At 45.9% G+C, this 24943-nt stretch overlaps 1 protein-coding gene across 1 annotated transcript in view; it reads right to left on the bottom strand.

Moving 5' to 3' along the window:
* LOC107192207 (transmembrane and TPR repeat-containing protein CG4341-like) overlaps nt 1–24275 on the bottom strand; it is a 229964-nt gene extending 205689 nt beyond the window's left edge. Inside the window, exon 1 of the mRNA XM_015581417.1 lies at nt 23923–24275. Within this exon, the coding sequence (XP_015436903.1) occupies nt 23923–24008 (86 nt within the window). The 5' untranslated portion in view covers nt 24009–24275. The remainder of the gene's footprint in view (nt 1–23922) is intronic.
* Between the last annotated feature and the right edge of the window lie 668 nt (nt 24276–24943).

Below are 24943 nucleotides of genomic sequence, written 5' to 3'. Positions count from 1 at the left end.
TTGAAAAAAAATAACATTACACAGACACAATTCAGAACATGGAAATAAGTTGAAGAGCTGAGGTCGATGGTTCAGCCACTCAATGATGTATTATTAGACTGCGGAACTTTATGCAAATTCACAGTTTGAGACACGTACCTATATCTGACAACTAAAGTATGGCAGAATTTCGAATTCTGTACCAACAACTATACCACGGTAATAACGCATAAATAGTATTAGGTAAACTTTCTTTACATTATTGTGTTCTCCAAGTTGAAGGATGCTATAATTGCATAAACATCCGCAATCTATTTATTATCTACGTAATAGTAAATTCGCGTATAATATTTCCACCCAGTAGTAATCAATTACTAAAGCATTGCATCACCACTGCCACGAATAATTAATCAATTTCATCTCAGCATCATACTCACATGTTTCTATCACGGGGCAGTGTTCGTTTGACGTTACGTGAGCGTCCAGTTCGTCGACCTCTTCATCGGAACGAAATCGTGCCGCGATGCTCGAACGAGAAATTTCAACGTATCGCTATTCACGATCTCCTCCTTTGCAAGTACGTTTCTCTGTGCACGGAAATCGAGATGGTTGTCCTCTCGCAACAGACACTACCCATTGTTTCGCGTGATATTACTCCACATAACGGCGTATTCAATAACAGTCGATGACAAAAGGACGTCAGCTAACCACCCCTACGCGCAGTTTCTCGCTCATTTCAGAGTCCTCCACGAAAAAGAAAAAAACGTATTCGAACAAGTTTCAGAATAAGTCAGGCGTCTCTGCAGACAGGCCTTCCGTTTCGTGCAGCATTCGTCTTTATTACCCTCGAAATTTTCTATGACGTTCCAGCCCCTCGAGGGAGGACGGGGACACGGTATATACGCCCGAGGGACGAATATTGCAAGCTCCGGATAAATAAGAGACACCCAGGCGGAAAATGCAGAAACGTGGAACTTTGGTCTCGTCGCGATTCCGCGGTGGAGTAATTTTTCTCGTCCCGCGTACCGCTTCGGTGAACCGAACGTTCGAGACATCCGCCATTGTTAGGACCAACTCAAGGTTTCCCTCGTTTCCACCATTGAAACGTAAATGACAGCAACAGGAAAATTCTTGGCCAACCAGGGCCTACCCTCTCGTCCTTCGGTAGGCTGATTTTCCACTCGAGAAATTTCGCCAACGGCCGCGGAAAGTGAAATACACCCTTCGGGGACTCGACCCCAGGGAGAAAGACGAGAACGAGTGGAAGAAGCGCAGCCGAGCCGCGACGTCCGAGGGATGCGGGTGGAACAATTTATGGACGCCTTAAGACTGCCGCTACTTTATGACGATCCTTAATGTTTGCACCGTAAATTGGCTGGCTTAGGACACCTAGGCACACAGCCCCCGAAAACAGTAAAGTGGAGATCCCCTCGCCGTGACCGGCATCCCCTATACCGCGGGAATAATTTCCTCTACGGCTCTGTCTCTCTTTCTCTGCGGAGAAAAGAAAACAAAATCGAGGAATAAAAATCTCCCTCCGTTTTTTCGCCTTCACCACCCCGTCACTAAATAACGTTCCTTATAAGGCACGTGCTTCAGGAACCGGCCGACGTGTCTTGCGGGCTGGCCGCGATTAAGAGACCGAACTACTTTTTCTTCTTTAATTGCTAAGGTCACGCGGGCGTGAAACCGCCCTCGAACGTTTTGCTCGTCCATCGTCTCGAGAGATGCCTGGTGGATGCTAGAGGAAATTTTTCTACGAATCTGCGCGCGCCTCGTTATTCCGCGAATCAACGTGACGCGGAAGCTCATCGTGCGTGAAATGAATTTTTAATGGATCTAATTATTGCCCGGGCACCACGGGAAGCAACAGCGTATTATTGTGCGCAGCGGTTTAAACGAATGAGGGTGGGAGAGGAACGGGGGTCGTGATTCCACTGTCGTCGAGATGAGAATAAATTCAGGAGCATCGTAGCGTATGGAAGCGTAAACTGCGATTCCGCTCCGTCTTGGACGGGAATGTTTGCGAGGAGAATTCATTCGACTTGCTGCGAATGAGACTGAAAGCGGAGTGGAGGTTGTATTGTGAAGTTTCTTGAGAGATATACAGAGTGTCCCACCTAACGTGAGCACCTTCGGTATCTCACTCATTTTTGATGAGATAAAAACATTTGATGGGAAAGTATTATTTGGTTAGAAGGAGCAAACACTACGATAAGCAAACATTTTTTTGAAGGTCATATTTTTCGAAATTTCAAAGTCATCGATGTTTTTTCTAAATGGTACTACATATTTCTATCAGCGTGGCGGAACAATTGGGATCAAGACCTGCAATAGCGTGACCTTCATGCGACCTTGAGTTACGATAAAATCCACAAATGTATGAGAGTAGATTTTAATAATAAAATAACTAGGATAGAGGGATCAGTGCAAAAATTTTAAATTGTAAATTTTCTGCAAATCAAGAACAAGTGAGATACCAAAAGTGCTCACGTTATGTGGGACACCTATACGGAGAACGTTGAGAATTCGCAGGACGATATTTAATCTTTGGAGAATATGTCTTCGAACGTGATTGTTATTAATGTTTACAGGGTGTCCCCGGGGGCGGAGTTTCGCCTTTGGCACGCTACAAACAGGTTCGCGACCAACAAGAGGGCAACAACTCGAGGACGAGAGTGCACACGAGGAAGAACGACCCTCGTTGCTCAATGAAAAGCCTCTTGGCCCCCGAGTCCTCATAATTGAGACAATGAGTGGCGCTCGATAACTGAGAGTCCCTCTGGCTAGCACGTCACCCCCTGCCCCCAGACCTGTTCCTCGAGTACCTCTATATTCCGACGGGGAAGAGAGCATTCACGAAAGTGTCGACTTATTATTTTCATCCCTTGGCGCTGGGCAAATGTTTGCATAGCCTCGTAAGTCTTAAAGACCGGGGACAGGCGGAGAACTTACGCGAGCTGGATATCTGGAGATGATGCGCGAAATGGAGAGAGGGGAACACCAAGGAAGAAGATATTAGACACGAAGACGGAGAAACGTGAAACGAAATTAACACGTTCGCTGCTTGCTGGTGTTTTCAGAACTGTCTTCACAGATTGTTTTATTTCCAGGTTTCAAATGGTCACCGTCCACGCTTACTGCTCGCATACAGGCACGAGTACCGAGCAGTTAAAGCGACTTTACTGCATTATGATTTTAAATAACAGTGCACATAGAATTCATCCGGCTTTCTAAATTCAGTATGCAGATTAATGTTACATCTTACAATTAATTGTGCATTCATTAATCCTTCTTTCTGAGTTTTTCCTAAATTTCATACAATTAAGAACACGTTTATTAATACAATATAAAAATTGTGTTCGTCTTATGCAATCGTAATATTAAAAGTGGTTATAATTAAAGTATCATCTCCACAGAAATATACAACGAGCTCTGGTAATTACTCCGGTAACATGTACGGTATTCAACGTTTACGTAACAGAAGGTTCGCATTACGGACGCACAGTTCCGCAGCATCGTGTACTCGTGGCTCGAATGAACCAAACGGGGTTGAACCGTGACGGTTTTTCAGGTCCGGAGTTGCAATAGAGACCGATACCCGGTCGGTACGTGCTCGCACACGTGACAGGGTTAACCAGCCGCGATACGTGTGACGGTATAAACATCGTGGAAGCCCCGTGATGAATACGCCTGGTAATTACCGAATGGTAATTACGCTAAAATGATAATGACGCTCCCGCGCGTCCACTGAACCGGCGCGGCATGTTTGCCAAACTATTCTATAATTTTACGCGCGTCGTCGTCTCGCTCCGTGCTGCATACACACACGGTTGTCCCTATTACGTTTTCGCGACTTATTAATAATAATAACGAACGGCTCGAATCACAACGGGGCAACAGAACCAGTAATAACAATAATACCGCGGACACACTATCGTAATACCGTCGATTTGTCCGGGATTTCGCGGTCGAGTGATTTACAATGGTATTATTACGGTTCGCTGACGCGTATATCAATGTGACGACAATGTTAAATAAGTAATACGTTGTCCCTGGGAAACTTTACCCCGCCTCTCAGAAGGATAGAAATCGTCGTGAAAGCGATTCAATTCGCTCTCCCGTGGTCAGCAGATACAGAAATTTCCGCGATTGTTAATTTCCATAAGCGGCTCTCTCGTAAATGTACTTTTACAAATTGTGGCATGACAGAGGGGGCCGAGCTTTCGGTTGTCAAGGGGGGTGGAAAAGAAGGTCGTCCACGGGTACGACTGCTCCTGGTACCCACGCGCTCGTAATGTCGCAAATGGGATGATAATAATTATTACAGGAACGAGCACTTTGCGGTGAACAACGGTGATCGTGGTAAAACATTAATGATAATAGCATCGTTTTCTCGAAATTGCCGTGGCGGTGAGGCGCGTAGAGGGGCAAGGGTGGATGGTGGAGGACGCGACCCGTAATTTTATATAGTCCGATGCTTAACGTCCATCTACCTGATAATTGCATCGGCTCACGAGGATCAATTACGCGCCGTTTTAAGTTTCGGCCATGACCAGGACTCAGTCACCGATAACAACCCCCTCTAGTATTCATTAGGGTATCATGGGTGTCGACTTTCAATGAAAATCTACGGCACTCCGTTAACGGACGAGCAACGAAGCTTGGCTCTCGCGCGCGGATGAACGGTTCGTCTGACCAGGGCCAGGGAATGGAACGGGGGCACCGTTTACAACGATGCAATTTCGCGGGACAATCGGTGGACGACGAGCCATCGATGACATCGAAAGAACGAGAACACAAACGGGACTAATTGGAACCGTGGCCTGAGCCAAAGTTCACCAGTGGGTGAGAGAAGAGGGAACCGGTAATTCCCGCTTATAAAAGCCTTTGTAAGCTAGAATACACGCCCTTCGCCTGCCTATCCGCCGCTATTACACAAGACGGCCTGTAATTAAATGGCAATTAAATTATAACACGGCCAACCTCGATCGATTATTTACATTTCGCCTGATTGTACAGCATACGGGCCGAGAGAACGATGTAACAACACAACGTGAATACTTTGGACGTTATTAACCTTTCTGTACCCGCGCGACTAAGAGACTGACAAAACGTATGTCTTCGTTGGTTTTTGTTTAACTTTGTTATAGAAAATTTCAAAACCATAAACATAAAAATACAGACTATTATTTTCTTCTTAGTTAAATACATTCCCCAACTTTATTTATTAACAACTTCGAACAAATTACCTGTGTTATGCCGCGACTTATTACGCTGGTGTACAAAGGTTAATAAGCCCGTTCACTTTTGACTCTGGCTGGTCGCACCTCTGGCCCCCAAACCCCTCTTCCCCGTTGGTTCAAGATTCTCATTCCTGGCACGATAACGGCCAGGTAACCGACACGCCGACGACGCCCTGGCGAGGGAAGGTCGTGGTTTAATTATCTTCGTCTCCGACGTCGTAGACGACGACTACCCACCGCCGTCCGCCTCTCTGCTCGACGACGTGACACCGTTTCTAATTCTCGGTCCGACCCTCCCTCCGCCGATTACATTATTAATATCAACGCCAGGCCAAGCTGACGTCAAGGCGACAAGTTTTTGCGATGATCGCGAGAACCAGGAATATGAATGTGTGCGTGTATGTGTGTGCACGCGCACGCGCGACCGCCTGGAATTCAAATTAGTCGTGTCGTGTTTGTCTGTCGCAGCGTCTTCTGGCCAGACTTGCGAAGCCAGACCGTTTCCCTCGTAAGGAACGCATCGAGTTACAAGAAGACGACGCGTCGGGGGCGAACAAATGAAACGCGAGCAGGGTTTACTGAATGGGCAATTCGATCTGCCGTTTCCAAATTGTAGGAAGAAGAATTGAAGATCGCACGTACGAGATTCAGACGAAGGATCATTTTTATTCGCTAAATGAATTCACCATCGATTGAAATGGCGAGGGGTTACACCTGGGGTCTAATCTTCGTCGATTTCTAACGAATCTTGATTGGAATCAATTCATATTGGGTGATGTCAAATCGAGTCCAGTCTACCTCGTGACCAACCTAATATCCAACGTAATAACTGTTACTGTAAAAGCAAAACCACTTCCAAAACTGAAAAGTTACAATTATTTCAAAAATTGATTTTATCAAAACCTGGACGTGCTGGGAAAAAACGGTTTGCACATTCGTATACAGCTCATAAAAATCTATCACAAACGCCTATTAACGGTTATGACTTATTTCACGTGTTGAACAATGTAATTGATGATACTGATAATCTTTGTATACGTAGTAACTCAAGTAAAACAGATACCAAACGGCACTCGAACCTGCGATCTTCGCCGTTCCTCGACTGGCCAGCCCTTAATCACCCCTAACTACCGTAGCCACGCTCTGTTCTCCCTCGTTTCTTAGTCTCGTAATGCTTCCTAACGCGTTCGTAGAAGCTAAACTCCACGGCTGGTCGAACCTTGCAAACAACTCTCCCAAGTATATCCAGCAAAACTGAACTTCGATCTAATCTCCTGTTACACACCGAACAATTACCATTTCTTTCTTCAATGGTCTCGGGATGCATGGCCATTCCACGGGGAAAATGTCGTCGACGCTTCCATTAAGGGAGGATCAACCCCAGAAACGATTAAGGCAATCTTCAACGGGATCGCGTGCAAATGGTCGCACCACCCCCACCCCATCATCCCCCATCCCGCGAACAATCGACTCGAATCACTTTTCCAACGACACGATCCTTCCCAAAAAATCGCGGGTGTAATGGACAAATCGCGTTTCTGCGCACGATAATAAGCAGGTTCCGTTTTCGAGGAGTGGTGGTGGTGGACGTGTGTATCGGGGCACGCTTAGCTGATTTGATTTCCACAATTTCCTGGGGAGCCGCCGGATTGTCATGCGGAACACGAATCGAGCTATAATTTAAAGGGTGCGTCGCGTTGGCCAAAACCGGGGGAACCCGCGATGACTCTCGCGAACGGAAACAGGAGAGAGAGAAAGAGAGACAGAAGGGAGAGATGGCACGAGCTGCGAGGGGGACGGCAGTGTGAGAGGGTGGAAAGTGGGAAGCGGTAGAGCGGAAAATAATGCAGCGTGCAGAATTACAAATTACACGCTACAGGAGCACTAGGTTCCTCCTACCCGGTAGCGGCAGAGAGGCTCTGTTCGTTCCGTTGATTACACAAACAACATTCGTCGTCCCGGCGTAGGGAGAAAGAGAGAGATAGAGGGAAAAGGGTAACGCGGAGGCGGGCAGGAATAAAGGATGAGGAGGAGGGCTACGAGGCAACGGCTTGGTATCAAATGTAGTCGTTACAAAGCCGGCTATTAATCTTTATTACAAACAATCCTCTGTGTTAATTCCGTGTAATTTCGCCGCCAGTCACGGTACGCGACATCCTCTCTCTGGGCTGCGAGTTTACGCGTCGTCGTCGTCTGACGCAGGGCGTTGCTTTCTCGCGCGAGCACGACCACCGCTTTACGCTTTCGATTAAATCGTTTCCCGCGAGAATCGTTGCCCAACGTTTCTCCGTAAAATTGCTAAAGGAAGGGGGAAGGTTGCCGGCCGCGATCGGTCGATGGTAAATATAACGGCCACACGCACCATCGAGTTAAATATTGCTACCGCGGGCACGCTAAATTTTACGCTTCCCTGTGTGTGCTTTTTACGCGGGCTCGATCATCCGTGAGAACGACGCGAAAATTTGTCCACGTCCTACCCCTGTATCCCTGTGTGCTTCAGCGATTTCGTTACGATGATTTTTACTACCCGCGGAATAATTACTCGGAGCGTCTTGCTTGAAAGGATCGAACATACATTTTTATGTTTACTCTATTTTAAAGGGACACATCAATGGACTCGTCGATTACCCACCGGTTCGAGGGGAGTAAATTCGTTGCGGTTCGCAAAGACCACGACGATTTGATCCCTCGCAGAAACCTAGCGTCAAAGGACACCTCTGTGCCCATTTAAATCTCTTACGTCGTTACAAGTTAACGAACTTCCATGATAGCAAACTTCATCAACGGCGGACCGGCTATCGGATGTCTTGTGGATCGCTTAAAGCAGTTTCCACGCTTGATGCAACACGACGCGATGGTCTTATCCCTGTTTCTGAAGACGTTCAACGCGAGGAGCTGCGTTTGGAAACGAGAAATTGCTTTCTTTGTACTTTTGACGTGCGCGAAAGAAATTAATCGACTGTCTGGATTCAAAGGAGGAAGTAGAAGTGTCAATATATGTCTGCATATAATATGACTAGAAAAGAGGGAGTAATTGTGACAAGGCTCAGAGGAAAAATAATTTGTTATGATGCTTGCCGAATTCGTCTTAGTATCCGCTAAAAGATGGGCGTAAAAAAATTATATATTTATATTCAAGAACTCCTCGAATCATAGTATATTAGCGAACAAAATTTTCAATCGAACAGCTAACAGTAGAATAATTTAAGCAGATCGCGTTTCGTGCTCCACCCTGTATTTTCGACGATTTATAACTTAAAGAACGAGACAAAGCGTGTCTGACTACGTGCGGCCGTATTCACTGTACCATTGGACGTGTTAAAATTCCTCAACGACATCAAACTATACCAAAAGATGCAACCTAATCCAAGGAGTCGCTAATGACCAAGAAGTCCACGTGACGTTAAATACCTAAAAAAATAAAAAAATATAATCAAACGCGTCGGAAAGTCGGCGATTCCACAGCGGGAAAAGGTGTGCGCGCGGCTTCTTTAAGAACTACGCCCCGTTCTGTTTATCGAGTTTCCTACCCATGGTGTCGTTTCGCCGTATCAACGAGCACAATTTCCCGCGGCAACGGGATCCTAGATTTACGGTCAGGTTAAGAGCCGTCCACGGGACGTAGAAGCAGGCACGAACGACTGGCCAGGATCGGCGGAACAACATACAGGCGAAGAATCCTCGAAGAATGATGTTTGGCCCCGATAAGAACCCTAAACATCCCACCCCCGTTCGTATCTGCCTCTTACCGGGCGACCCTGGAGGGTGTTCCGTTCGCTTATCCGCGACGGTCCACGGGTGGCAAGAAAAACATGGAACGAGCGACAACTGGTTTTACCTCTTTCGGTGTATATACACGGCTCGAGAACCGCGTCGAAAACGTCTACAAACACCTGCTATATCGACTATAACGTCCTCTCGCTGACTGTAGTCTCGCTTCGACGACTCCGTGGGTAAGACCTACCCTCCCCACTAGGGGTTATAACGCGCTGTGCCCATTTCTTTTTACTTTTTTTCTATTTTTTTTTCGTTCACGGAAACACGTACCGGCATCGATTTCGCATCTACCGAGTGTCCCGGTCGTAAGAGGAGAGAACGGAGAGGGGAGACGAAAGGACCTCCATTACCCGTGCTCCACTTTTGTGCGACGTTTCACACCGCACTAGCCGGGTCTGTCGTTTGCGGAAAGAGTGAGTCGTAACGGAGAGCGAAATTGCCGCGCGCGTACGAGCCAACAGCGAACGAACGTTCGATGCTCGCGAACTGCTTAAATCCACGGGAGGAATCGAGCTTCACCGGCGGGAGGAGGCGAACACTCGCTCGAGCTCTATGTTCGTAACACGGAAGAGTCCACGGCCGACACGATTCAGCTGTGCATTTTACGATTTTTAAAGTCGAGAATCGATATCGCCTGTGTAGTCCACAGAGGACCATTCGGGTGAATTTAAATTTGAAACAGCGTGAATGTTCTACAGGTGTTACCTTTCCCTCTCTGAATCGTGTATATATTGAAAATTCGAGGACTTTCCGTCCGGTGAAATTCTGTCGTTCGTGAGTTCGACAGAACCTTTCCACGATTTCTGTTTGAATTTCGAGACCGGATGGACTCGATTATCCACAGTCTGATTCTATGTCACGGAATTTCAAGGTATCCGATATCTTGTTCCCGACATCGAAATTTATGCTGGGTTTTCGACGAAGCGTCACGCGTTAATTATTACCGACCTGTCGCGAAACAATCGACCTCGTGACGAACGACGCCGAGGGGATGGCCACCCCGCGCGTAATTTCGCTATTTATGGACTCTGGCGCGTGGCGATCGATTCCTTTCGCTTTCGGCAGCCCTGTCGAACCAGGTGAAATCCAATGAATCCCGTTGTGCACGCAAGTATTAAAATTTCACGGCTTGTTTGTTGTTGTTTTCATCCGAACAAGATACATACGGACGGACGGAATCGTACGAATCGAGTTTCCGGTCGGATATCGTCGGGATTTAGAAACGGTATTGCGTTTCCGTGAAAAATGACCGGTGCTACTATCCTAGCCACCCCCAGAGGGGTGTCGGGTTCCATCAAAAGCGAACTAGGCTGAAAAATTCGCGAAAACCTTCGTGATATTTCGTCCTGGCTACATAATTCCGGGGGTTGTGTCTGTACAACGTTGAAGCGCGGAGGAGGACTGTCTCTCCCTAATTACTGGAAATTATTCATGAGTTGCAACGTTCCGCGAAGCGTTCGTCTCTGCTCTCAGCTTTCGCGATCCGCTTAGCGTGCCAACCGAGTTGCCGTCCCCCTCCCCCTCCTTCGCCCTCCCACCACGTTCGTCAGGCTTACGTAACACCAGTTTCAAATACGATATGGAATTTTTTCTTTCATTTCAGGCGTATTCTACGAAACTTGGACGCCCACGAGGAAACGTTAGCCGGAGGTCTGCTCGACGGATTAATCTTCTGCGCGTATGGAGATTGGGCAGCGCAAAGAGGCCTGACGAGGATTCAGATAGTTTAATTAACGGTAGAGTTGGGAAATTGAACTATACAGGGTGATACGAAAAAATGGTTTGTAAATTCTAGAGTAGATAGTGCTTGCCAAATGATGAAAAAAAGTCTTAATACATAGGTCGGAAGATTAATATTTTTGGAGTTATAAATTTTTTGTTTCAGCTGAGGCGAGTGATTTTCTCGATTCGAGAGGTATCTTACCGTATGGAAACAATTATACAATTGAGCATCCACGGTTACTTGTACATGATACACACGGATACAGGACTTTTACATGATGAAAATAGACCTTGCATTCGATAACAACAAAACTTTTAAAATTTATGGAGCATCGATATGATTGAATGTCTGTTTAATTTACAGAGAACACCTTGTATTTCGTAGATCAGACTCAACTATCTACCACTTATATAACTATTTTCAGTGTCTGAAAGTTTCAGTGACGGACAGTCACGTCCACGAGGAACGGTCATAGTCACAGAAGATTCGGGTGAACGGCCTGAATCACGGAAACCGTGAGTTCGAGGAGCCAAGTCGAGTTTCCTACCCGCGAGGTTTCATGCATGTCTAACAAATACGAGCTTACGTAGGTGCGATACGATCTCAGGTTTATGCACTCGTGACTGTGTTTCGACAATATCGGTCGAGGGGACGAGAGGGGTAGTGTGTAAGGGTGGAAGGAAACAGCATAAACCGACGGAACACGATTTTGGGCTCTTTGGTATCGAACACCCGGGCAAGCTCAACGTCAGGCTATACACGGCGAAGATAATCCACTGCTAAGCTCGCTCGATTTGCAAAGACTCTACCGTTTGTTTGAGGATTTGCTATTTCGCTTGACTTCCTTCCGCCCATCGCCCCCTCGCGTTCTGCGCCACTATTGCACACCTCGCCTCTCCATTCGCGGCTCTCCTCTCTCTTTCCCAACGATTACCACCATCGTCTATCCCGAAACTGCTAGACGCTACCAGTTTTCCAGGGGACTCGGTGTAACAGTTCGCGAGACTTTGTAGAAACCGAGGGGGAGTTGGATAGAGTCAGAGAAACAGAGAAAGAGAAAGTCGGTGTGGGGATGGAGATAAAGACAGAGGATGAGTCGGGGTGAATTCAGAGAAGAAGGATCTAAGAGAAACAATGTAAAGGCGAAAAGGAGTCAAGAGAGAAGCAAGGGAGAAGACTGGGGCGCAACGTTTTGTTGCCAGCTGAACAACGAAACATTGTTGTTCCGCGCAGGAAGCTTGCTGCCGGGCGGCGATAAGAAAGAATTCGCACTTTATCTCGCGAGGTGCCTACCTCGCCAGCAGGAAAATCCCTCTCTTTTTCTCTCCCTCTCTTTCCCGGGATTCTATTGCCAACGCCTGCAAAATAATTCTGGGTCTTGTCTAAAAAGAAGCGACCGTTCCCTGTTTCGAAGCACCTCCATTTCAACGAAAGAAAGACACGGTTGCTAAACCCCCGGGAACCTCGAATTTAGTCCGCTCTTTGTTGCGGCGGACTTTATTATTGCGGCTTAATGCTCTATTTATTTATTCGAGAGAACATTAATTTTTGGGAATTCTGGGGAAAACGGGGAGAACAACACAAGGATATTTTAATTGCTTCTACAGAAGTAGAACGGGGAAATCTTATCGACGAAGAAACACGATGTTTTTTAAATGTCTACGAAGTTGTACGAAAACGGGAACCTCGTTAAAACGTATGTTCGACGAATAATTAACGAACGTCCGAATTGATATCTCGTTTCCCGATCGATGGGAATTCGTCCGTGGACCAATCTTCCCGCCGCGTGACAATGAAGTTGCATTTTTTATCGGATCGAAATTCACGAAACGGGATTCCGATGGAAGGCATACGAGTGATCGGGAACAATTTATAGATTAATAAATCACACGGCTGAATTCATTAGCGCGCTCTCGCACACGCTGTATCCCCAGATCGAAATTACTTCTGGTCCCGATACTGTTGCACCGCGACGGCTGACCCAGGAAACGAGCATTAAAATGGCGCTGCGCGTGTCTCCCGTCGATTCGTTCCAATTCGAGCGGGCGCTGATTTCACGGGGGAAATGGGAGGGCATAGAGGGGCGAAAAAAGAGAATAGTAGGGTCGAGAAACGATACCACCTGGCGTCGGCCAATCGGCCCCGATTATATCATCGTTTCGCACGAACCGCGCGAAATATTCGATTTACGATCATCGACGAAGACCCAGGGTTATTTCTCACCGAGCTTCCCGACTTTTCATAATTACTCATTGTGCACGGAGAAAGGAGATAGAAGCTAAACCACTGGTTCTTAACAGGCTTGTATTATGTTATCTGGCTATATTTCATTTCAGATAATTATGTGTTTGTACATTTGAATCGTCAAATGACTCTCCTTTAGATTATTTCGTTATTTGGATTACAAATGAAATGATTTTTCATTGTACTTTTTATCTGATCAAATATTCAAATAATTCCTCAAATACTCGCTGCTTTTATTGTATCAGCGTTATTAATTCTCGCAGGACAATTATTTGTTATTTTATTTGAGCGAGGTAACCGAAATAAAATTTTATCGGAAAATACTTTATTTGAATTAAACACAAAATCAAATTAGTTTTCTTATGTTGTTTGTAAAATAAAAATAAAAAAGTATTTGAAATAAATCATTGTTTCGAATGATTTTTTTGTTATTTTATCTGAAATAAAATGTGTCCAACCCTGGTTTTTAACCGGTGTTTGTATTAAAATATAAAAACGGCGTACTAGCTAGGAAATTATGTTAATGTTCATGGATATTTTTATTGTTAATTTTATAACCTTAATGATTCTTGTGTGCTGCAAATTTTTCGTATAATTAAAAGTGTTCCGTGACTTCGAAAAGGTTAAGAACCATTGAGGTAAAGAGTTATTCCTGCGAAACTGAAACGATCCAGTTCCACGATCAACTCATTCCCCCATTCCCTTCGCACTTTTCATATCCGAACTCATTAACCCACATATTCGTTACATTTCACTATTTTTCAATCTAAAAAAACAAGTAGCAACAGAACCTTTCGTGTGCGTGGAAGGTGAATAAAAGAGAAACAATCCAACGATTAAACTGTGCTCACGTCGATCGCGATGATTAAGGCAGGAGAATCTGTCTGAGGTGTTACGGCAAATAATGGTACACAAATTAACCGTAGCTAATTCAGTCCCATACTACGCGCATGTAATTGCAGCCCTGTTCGCGGATTCACTGGTTGTAACGCCGTCCTCGAAGTGCCGTAGAGAGCACCATAGCTTGCTCTGGTCTCGGTCCTCCTAGTCACTCAATTAAATCGTAACACGCGTCGCATATTCATCCCGTCGTCTGCGTCGTCGTCGGGGTACCGAGCTCAGAAACGGAGCCGCGACGCAGCGAATCACACGTTTCGGTCCGAGTCCATTTCGCTGCCGAGATCACCGTCTGTTTGCCGAAACGAACACCGAAATGAAGACCAAATTAAAAAGGCAACCCCACCACACTGCAACCTATGCCAAAACCACACGTTAACGACCGACCGCATACTATACGAACACAGAAACAAAATCACAAAGAAGGAAATATGACATAAAATCAGGTACAGCCCTAACTACACAGGATCACATAAAAAATGTAATAAATTATTATAGGAAGAACAAACATCGTACGTGGCACGATCTGAAAGGCTTCGAGAAAGCCCGAAGGAAAGTCCATCCCTGTACATTTTCCGAATATCCACGTATTCATCGTCTTCGCCTGGATAAAACCAAGATGACCAAGACACGAGGAACGCCAGTCACGACGGAACAAACATTCGTAGGAACGTACTACACGGATCGATCTTTTCTAGCCTGATATTTCCTCTTTTGCATCTACAAAGCGGACCAGAAATGGGCCACTGTCCATACGGCGGCCATCCAATCATCGGCGACTTTGAGTGCCGTTCGGCTCGATGCAAACCGACGTCGACTAGCTGGGGGGAATGTACAGGGTGATCCAAAAAGAATTAGCACTTGAAAGACGACTGCATTATAAACTTACGAGCAGATGAATCGAGATGCAAGGCATAAAAGTAAAGGTGACCTCGACATTTTATAATACCATATTATAACCACTTCTGTACTGAATAACTGTTGTTAATAAAGTTCTTCCACATTTCCAAAAACAACGGAGATATTCAAGTGGTAATTCTTACTGGACCACCCTGTATGTCGCGTGCCTCTGTTCCGAAAACCCTTTGTCCACGTGGTACGACCGTTCTCTCGGATTCCGTTTCGAGACTGCCCAACGGAATTTCCGTACCAAGAGATAAACTAAGTCTTGGTCTTCTATACATCGAGAAAAATCCTCTCTGTCCAGCGGAGTCTCTCGTCTGTTTTCGTTCGCGGATCGCCGTTCCCATCAACGACGCACGCCCGTTGTATTTCACTCAGAGATACACACGGGGTCCCATCAAGAACCTAGTAATTAATTATCCCGATGGTTCAGTCTCGACCAGGATGAATGCTAACCGCCGCGGCCAGGAAACGACGCCGCGCGGCGTCGCGATGGTTTATTGGCGCGAGTGGGCTTCAGCCGCATACATAAACGGAGGACACCCCTGCCGGGTGGTGCACGAATAAATAAACCGATATTTCGGTTGGGCGAAATTTGCAAGAATTTCAGCCAACGGCCGGGCCAAATGACGCGCGCTCCGAACACCGTGGACCACGGGTGCGTCCAACAACGCGGCCGGTGTGTCTCTTTGTTTCCATTCTTCCGTTTAATTATTCGCCGGCATCGCCCCGTAAATATGCGCGGGGTCACCGTGTAGACTGTGCCGTCGCTGTGACGAAAAATGACGTGAAATAATAATTGTTATTGGAGACCGCGATTGTGGAAGGGAATTCGACGATGACCCAGATCGGAGGCTTAATTTACAGGATTTAAGGTGCGGCTGTGTCGACCTCCTTTTTTACTCGTATCGAACCACGTTCGGTCTGACATTTTATGAAACCTTCGATATTTTTGGCGTGTATTATTTGGAATTTGGTGTGTGTTAGTTGGCGTTGTTTTGAATGAGATTGTAATCATTGCGATTCGATTGGACGCCAATGATTTGTACGGTGAATATTGCGTATGTAATTTCAAACTATTGGTGATTTTGAAAGTGAATTATTGTGCACGGTTCTATCACTTTCTGCTGCGAATCAGACTGAATTGACGCTTCAAAGTGAGGTCCGTTCGACTTGTTCAATTTCACGAGGAAAACTTTTAGTTAGAAGTCTATGGTTATTTATATGAACTTGGATCGTTCGATAGATCGAGAGTTGTGCGGTATTATGTGATTGTAGCTACTTCGTAAATGTGATTAAAAGTTGGGACATTTGTACGAAGAACCGCGAATTTAATCTTGAGTACAATGAATCGATTGCATTCTTTTAATAAGAGCAAACCGATCGAACAAAACGGAGACGCGACGTATGTGACGAATAGCCGGAATTTGTCATCGGTAGAAAAAGTACTATAGGCTGGAGCGACCAGTCGATTTGTAAAAGTCATCCGGCGGAATAGTTTCAACACTGTGACATATTGGATATTTATGCGGAGCACGTGGTTTAGATGGATACAGAGATAGATTTATCGATTCGGGACGATATCCCTTAATAACGTAAAGTACCGGGCACTCAATGGAAACAGTAATAACGATAAAAAGCGAAGGATAACAACAGCAATTTAGAGAACACTTTGTTCCTACGATAATACTCATCAGAGAAAAGCACACAATCAGGGTAAGCATGAATAGAAAGAAAAGATCTTACTCTTTATGATCTAATTTAACACCACTCAAAATATTTGAATGGCTCGATATACAGGGTATCTCTCAATTAGTGGTACAATTCGAAACGAGATGGATTCTGTGTGCAAATATAAATCGAAAATGTAGAATGAAATTTTTCTACAAAATACTTCGTTTCCGAGATAAACGAATTTCAATCTCTGCAATTTACTAGGGCTTGGCTAATGCGGCTATTCATTATAGCCCATTTCTACTTACTGGCAGCACGAATGCATACAGGAAACGGCCGAATAATATATGAATAAAAGCGGACATCACTTGATTACTTGCGAAAAAAATAAGAGAAAAATATAAAATAAAATTTTATTATTCTCCGATTAGTTTTCAAGAAAATCGACTATGAATATCTGTTAGATACGCGTGCAATTGAATACGACTTTGACAGCGCGTCCGGTCATTGCATTTCGTTTTTATTTATTTCCATGCACAAATACACACATTGCAGATTAATCTGCAAATTCGATTTTCTCGAAAACTAAGCCCAGAATGACAAATTTTACTGTACATTTTTTCTTATTTTTTTCACAAGGAATCGCACTTTTAAATATTATTTGTTCAGACTTTGTATGCATGTTGAATGAATCTTCAAAATTGATTATGTCGGAAACGAAGCATCGAATAAAAGAAAATGATTCCGCCATCTCATCTGACATATAAGTAGTATGTGTTCGTGCTGACAATAAGTAGAAACAGAATGTACCGAACAGACCCATCAACCCAGTGCTACTCAATTCAGACTTTCCAATTCGACTACCTCGATCATAGAGAAAAAGTATTAGTCTACATTTTCGATTTATTTTACCATATACAATCATCTCCTATCAAATTGTGCCAGCCAGTTTGGAAGCACCCTATATATCGACAAGACAATCGCCGCGAACCGTTCGTAACGTTTCTTTTTTCACACATAAATTGCTCGCCTTAAAACAATAACGGGCGCCGGTTATACCCGTATATAAAATCGTCGGAATAGTCTCAATTTATGCGTTCCCATTATTCAAATTCTATTGCATCCACGCGCGCGCCGCCCAAGTTACCCGGGGCTCTTTGCAAAGTTTATCCGGATAGGTGCATTGTCAGTGACAGCTGACAACGACGGACAGAACAACGAGGCGGGGATTTGCATACGATCCAAGGATCTATTTCGCGAGAGCGGGCGTGGAATCGGTCTCCCCGTCGCTTTTTCTTTTTTTTTTTTTATTCCACCTCCGCCAAACTGTTCGCTTTTTGTTTTCAGACGGTGGTTCCAACGTTACGAATCGTGGCTGCGCGAGAGCACCGTTAGAGGACCGGCCAGTGGGGGTTAATTCGAGTGGAAATGTTCGTTTCGCTCGGCCGGGCTATCTGTTACGGGGCGAGCTTGCGCTCAGCCTCGACGATGCGATTTTTTAATATTCCTGAAATATCCACCAAATGGTAGATATACCGGTAATCCAGAGGACTGAAACGCTAGTCTGCCCCCATATGCAGTCGTTTCGCGTGTCCCTCGACCAGGATAGTAATTTTTCACATCGCTCGCGCGACATAACGGATTATATCGTGTATTATCGATTCGTCGCGAACAAGCGGCGCCTGTCGATTCCGCGAGCTCGACGCAAACCACGGAACAGAAGGAATTCCTTCCATCGATGAATCGGCGAATTTTTTCGGATTCCCGCGGCAAAACGTCTACGGGGTGTCTCTGATCGACCATGTCACATCTAGTAAACGCGAGGGAGAAAGAAATGGTGGAACGAGTGCACCGTGAAACAACAAGCTGCATGGAAAAGGTGACCGGTTTAATTCCATTATTTTACAGAAACATCAACACGGGCGCGAACGCACGGCAAAACACGGCTGTTATTCTCTCTCCTCGATACACGACGAGGGAAACGGTGCGTATATATATATATACATATATATATATACATATATGTATATATATATATACATATATATATCGGGAAAAACCCGGTGTTTCTCGGGCTCTCCCGGCTTCCGACGTTTTTGCGAATCAAATGGGGAACGTGGGAGGGGATGGTGGTGGCTAGCGAGAACGCGTGGAAAACAACGGTCCCGTAATCGATTTCGATTATTCATACGCTGCGAGATTGCATTCATCGTTACGATCGAAGGTAGGGTGGAAAGGGTGACTCCTATTCGAAGGGAGGAGGAAAGCATTCTATCCCACCACCCGCACGCGCGTTCGCCGCCTTTGACTCCAAGATACGAGTGTCGTTCTAAGGGCTCGTCTATTATTCACGCGCATTCCCGGAAAAGACGGGCGGTGGTGGTATACCCACTGCGAAAAAGTCCGCGCGCGATTCTGAAATAGTAATGCACCGTTTTACATTTCATGCGACTGAGTGGCGGCGGCGAACACTGCGGTATTATTCAACAATCGGGTAAGAGAACGCAAGAGCTAAGCCTCGACCGTGCGCAACGGGCACGACTATTTCTTATTCTGTGCTGCTGCTGTTGCTCGTGGGGGATGAAATCCACGGGGACAACCTTTCTTTTGGGCGCATCGCGTGCAGCTGCGACCGCGAATATCCTTCGGATGCGTCGGTTCACAGGATTAGGCTGAATAGACGAGAGTAAACCGTAACGAAAGTTTCTACCGCGATTTCTTCGCTCGCGAGACTCTACCACTCACCCCTTCTTCCCTGACGCGTTTCTCTTGCTATACCTAGTTCCTTAAAAAAAACGCGAATACTCGCACACACACAGACACATACACATTAAGCAAATAAATATGCCCCCGTATTCTCTGCCAAGGCATTGTGGTCGCGCCGCGACGCAGTAAAATACGGCAGTTTTATTATCCCACCAGTTTTAGCATGGCGCGGGGGTCTGGCCTAGTCTCGCAGCCGCGGCCAGAATAAACTCTCGAGACGGTAAACTCTAGGGGGAGAGGGGTGAAACCTATGCGCCGGATAAACCAGACGGGGGATCTTCGGATCTCGTATCTCCTATTTATCATACAAACTTTTCTTCATTTTTTACGACCGCCGGGGGTACACACCCCTTCCGGGCGAGCACGTTGATGGCCGTGGATTTGGCTAGGGGTAAACCGACACCCCCGTACATTTGGTCCGATCTACGGTATTCCCTAGAGACGCATAATGAACATGCACACACAGTGTCCAAGATCGATGGAATGTTTCACCTTATTAATCGGAAATAATGAGGAAATTCAGATTTTATGTTTCGTGTCTACTGACAATCTTTTTTCACGTCGCAACCGTGTTGATGACTTCGTGACGCAACGATGTACATTACGAACGTACGTAAGCAGTAAACAAGAGTCGTTATTACTACCCTTACTCGAGAAGAACTGGAGATGATTAATATTCAGCGACGGGTGGACGTCAGGAAATTAGCGGGAGGGAATTTTCGCGGTCGCGAGGCGTCGTTGTCGCGGAACTTTTTGCGATTGTCGCGACGAACGAGGCAAGAGGGAAACGGGTAGCGATGGGGGCCAGTAGGAGGAAGCGAAAACGAGGCAGAGGACGAGACAAAAAGGACGGCGAGCGTGGCAGTGGAAACTCGGCCGGGTTCCCCCGTTAATAACTGGACTCGACTTGATTATGGTCGCTACGGGCGCATTGGCTGGCGGTGGTCCGGCCATGGCGGTCGCGTCGAACGGGGGTGGCTGCTAATGGGCCGGATATGGATGAAAAATTATCCCGGGGCTTTAATGCGCCCGCCCGTTTTTCGTTATTACCCGGGATTTTAAGGCACCGTTGGGAGCGTCTGGGCGCAACGGCGTGATACCGACCGAGCCCTTTGCTCGCCGTGTCGCTGAGCATAGGCTCGTCGCGCTAATTTATTCGACGATTAAACGTTTGATCGTCGGGGCGAACCGTCCACAAACGATTCCATTAGAACGGGAGCGGCACGGTTGACTTCTAACGCGACCGCCGGAACAAAACTGATTCGTATGATCAGTCAAACCTGCGTTATTGCGTTAGAGCCATCGATCGAGTTACTTGTAATGGGAATCGAGGCGAATCGTCGAGGAAACAGGGAACAATAAACAAAGGAATAGTACTAACTTAAAAATAATTCCGACCGGTAGTATTTTCCCCCGTTGAACGGGTTAAAAACTACCCTATAATTATAGCACAACTGAGAAACCAGTCGGTGATACAATAAAGATTGTATAATAATTTTTCCAAATCAACAATTCCACTAAACAAATTTATTCCGTAATTCTTGCGTGAGAATGCTTGCGATCTATAATCTCCAGTACTATGTACACCCACTATATCGAAATCGTCGGTCCATCGTGGCGAGACAGAGATCCGAATCGATTGCACAACGAAGACTACCGACGCGGTTCTTACGCTCGAAGAGCTTATCGGTGAAAATACAGGCGAATAAATCGGCGCGTTATCGGGTCCACGCTGTCAATGGTCGGCGGGGAAGTTATCGGTAGCCGGTGTGGTCGTTGCACCCTGTGCGCACAGTTCACGGAGGCGCGCGACCGAGAGCGGTCCCGCGATAACGACGCAACAGATTCCCATCGATGACGCCAGAAGTACGTAATCGAGGGGGCCCGCGCTCGGTGAGCACGTCGAGCGACCCTCTCGCAGCTGATCGACCCGCAACTACGATGCTACGGAGATTACGGGGTACTCAATTAAGGGATTCGGTATCATAGAATTCGAGAGCTTCGGATTAAGGACGCTTATCGTCGGAGTAACTTTGGATTATACGACGGCCGGCCGGACGGCGTGGCCGTGTGCTGCGTACCGAATCCTATCTACTAGCTGCGAATAATAATGGAGAGTATACAGGAAAGTGGGAAAGGTCTTTAGAAGCTGGGCCGCGAGCTCCACTAACGGGAAAACAGAGAATTATGTCAGGATCGAATGTCTCTAGGTTTGGATAATTTCGATATTGCATCGAAACAATTGTGGGAAATATCAAGGAACTGGAATAGGAACTGACAGTTTTTTTATATGTAGAGTACAGACTCTTCTTGATTATTGTCTGGCTTGGTCTACACGATTATTGTCCAGGCGTTACAAAAACGAATTTACGAGGGTCTGAAGCATTTCTCCCTATAAGATTATTGTCCTGGCGCGGACCCATGATCGAGACGATAATTGAGAGGAGTCTGTAGCTGGTGAAAGAGAAAAACGTCAGGAATGGACGTTTTATTGACTCTTTCGTTGGTTCAAGGACTAACAATCGTCTGTTTGGAAGAATGCTACGTCTAGAAATTCGACTGCAGCAAACACTGCAGTAGATGACAATTTTGATAAGTCTAGTAACCAGTTCTCGTTGATATCCTTGCTGGGAATAGTTTATACGGTTACATTTATAACTCTGATATCCCCTAAACCGAAAATCGAATGTTTAGCCCGTTTGTTTCCGATCGTCTAAAAACAGAAAACGTTAATTCAGTCGCGGTATGATTTGCGTCCTGTTGCTGTTGGTAACGTCCCAATTTGCGTAATTAGTAATATCTGATTAACTAAACCTGTAGTAGGACCGGATTAAATGAAATCGCAGAGCAAATCGCTGTGGCTCGTAAATCAGCTTATCCAGCTGCGACTTGTCCTTTATTCATTGTGTTTGCGCTTGTTTGCCGTTATACTCTGCCCCCGGTGTCTATTGCGTCGATGGCTATAAATACTGATATTATCGCCGCCATTAGGCAGTCTTGTACTAGGACAATCCCGCTAAATCGACGAATTTTAATGTCCCGTTGGTCTACGAGTTGAATCATTCGGTTATGGCCCCCGTGTATCGCATCGTTTACGGGTATCACTGGGTGAACATCGCAAGGGTCAAATCTTTCATTCCACTGCAATCCACCCCAAACGGTTCCCCAGCCGCCCTGAGCTATACATCGGTAGGAGATGGCCAATTGCGTGGATAAGTGGAGGGGAAGAAAAGTTGAGCCAATAAAGTGGCAATAGAATACCGATTCGATGTGATTCGGATGAACCAGAGAAAACACGATTCTAATTGTTCTGTGCGAACGAATGGACGAAGAAAATACGGTATCGTACTAAACCACTGTCAATACGTTGTTCTAAATAAGATCAACACCTTTAAGTTACAATTACATTACACGTCGCGTTAAAATAACGTGAGAATATTTTTTTAGGCGTAAAATACATCTGCATCGAATTATGTGAACGAGATTTGAGAACCTTATTTACGTACTTGGTAATCACACTTGTATCTTAATCTTACTGTAAATATAGGAAATATCCATTACACAATATGTCTGAAAAGTAGCAGTATCAGCAGTATATTAATTAAAGCTCTAACCATGTTTCAAAAAATTGTTCACTTCGTTCAAAGGATGTTCCTTTGGATTTAATATAATGCTTGACACGACCAATATATGAATAGATTTATCGAAATTTGCTCTCGGAATCGCCTCGAGCATCCTTGTCACGGCAGTTTCTATGGCAGGAATGTCATCGTAGCGAATCCCTTTCATAGGAATTCCGGATCTCTAGGAAGTAGGAAGTGATCACGTGGAACCAAATCTGATGAATACGGCGGATGGGTGAATACTGCTGTTTGCATTATCACCAAAAATACACGCAAGATCACGGTACCATGAGCACATGCAATATCGTCTGTGTACAAGCAAACGTGACAAGGATACTCAAGAGGAATCCAAAATCAAATTTCCAAGAAATCTACCCACTCACTAGTTGATCGTGTCCAGCGTCGTATTAATACCGAATGAACATACTTTAAATAAACTGAACGAATTTTGATAACATTATCAGTATTTAAAATAATATATGGTAGTTTCAGTTATTTTTCAGACATACTATGTAGACTACCACTCATAAGTATGTAATCCAGGACACCTAGTCTGTATAAAGGAAGTCTACTCTCAAGACACTTAGCTTATACAAAGAAACTGTAATGTCAAAAGTTCTACACTCTAAGGCCAAGTTTAACACGTTTGCTACCAGCGCATTATTTCGAAAATGTTCGTCACAGACTACGTTAGACTTTCTTCAATGGAACATCTTTTGTTCAGAAATTAACAATACACGAAACCGAGATAATGACACAAAATATACACAAAAAAACCAATTCAATTTTTTCAAACCCTGTTCAATTTTTATCTAAGAAAGTATGCTGACATAAAATCGGAGCGTCACATATATGTGACCTTGGTAGCAAACGTGTTAATCCTCCATAACAGCACAAGTGTTGTCCCACGATCTTTAATATCCCCCCAAACAACAATATTCCTCCAGCCGTTTTTCGATAAGCGTTTCAGAGATACATTCGATCACCGTCCTAATACTTATCAGAAAAACTACACATCGCAGTTACCGTTGATCCAATCGAAGGACAAGGGACGCGTGGTCCAGTAATGAAAAAATATCATGACACTCACCGATCATCGTAGACGAAACCCGCTTGCAGTGTGTTGCAGTAGAGGGCCGTGGCGACGAGGGCGCAGGCTACGGCTAGGATATCCATGTCACATCGTGGCGAGAACGGTGGCGGCGGCGGCAGCGATGTCGACGGTACCGGCGGCGGCCTCTTAACTTGTTGCACGTCCGCGGGCCTTCCTCCTCCACCACCTCCACAGCCCCTCCTCCGCCACCTCCTGGATCCAGCGGCTCGTCGTACGGCGGTCGAGACGTCCGCCGGACGGTCCAGCGACCGCCGTTCTGACGCCTGCCCGGTTGTTGTATCCCGTCCGGGACGAATGTCGGTGACACGTCGCGTGAAACGAGCCAGCGATCAAACAGCCGCAGCTTCGTCGTGCCGTGACGCGCCGCGACCAGAAAGGCGACGATACACCGAACGGTCGCGGGCAACGCGGCAACGGAACGACGCGGAATATCGGCCGCTACCGTGGCCAGGTGGTGCCGTGACGCAGCTCGTGGCCGCGACGTCAGACCGTCAGAGAATCCGCGAGGAGTTTGGACATCCGTGATCCACCGCGCGAATGTATATCCCCTGCGGCTTTACAAACGAGAAGACCACGGAAGAATAATCACGAGATTTCACCGTTGAAGTATTCAGCTCGCGCGCGAAGCTTCCGTTTTTCGTTTCACTTGTATATACCGAATCCTACCCGGGGGGGGGGGGGATTGGAAGAACCGAGAGAACCGTGTCTCTTAGCGGCGTCACTTTCACTGGTTCAATCCGATCCTCTTGCGATCACTGGTCAAAATAGGGTAAGTACATCGTATGGTAAACTTGGCGACTTGAAGCTAATAAATTACAGGATGTCTTAACTCGATCCGTAGATAGGTCGACGTGTTTTTATAGCTCCCCTTTTTCACCCGGGTGATTTGTTATTGTACGTCGAATGACAATTGTGAGGAACACGCGGTCAGCAAGCAACGATCCTGGCCGACGAACCCTCTGTCACTAATGACGATGTGTATACCTGAGTCGCGAAC

Source organism: Dufourea novaeangliae, unplaced genomic scaffold (assembly GCF_001272555.1).
Source record: "Dufourea novaeangliae isolate 0120121106 unplaced genomic scaffold, ASM127255v1 scaffold299, whole genome shotgun sequence".
Lineage (NCBI taxonomy): Eukaryota > Metazoa > Arthropoda > Insecta > Hymenoptera > Halictidae > Dufourea > Dufourea novaeangliae.
Note: the sequence above shows the minus strand (reverse complement) of the source record. Positions and strands in the feature narration are given on the sequence as shown.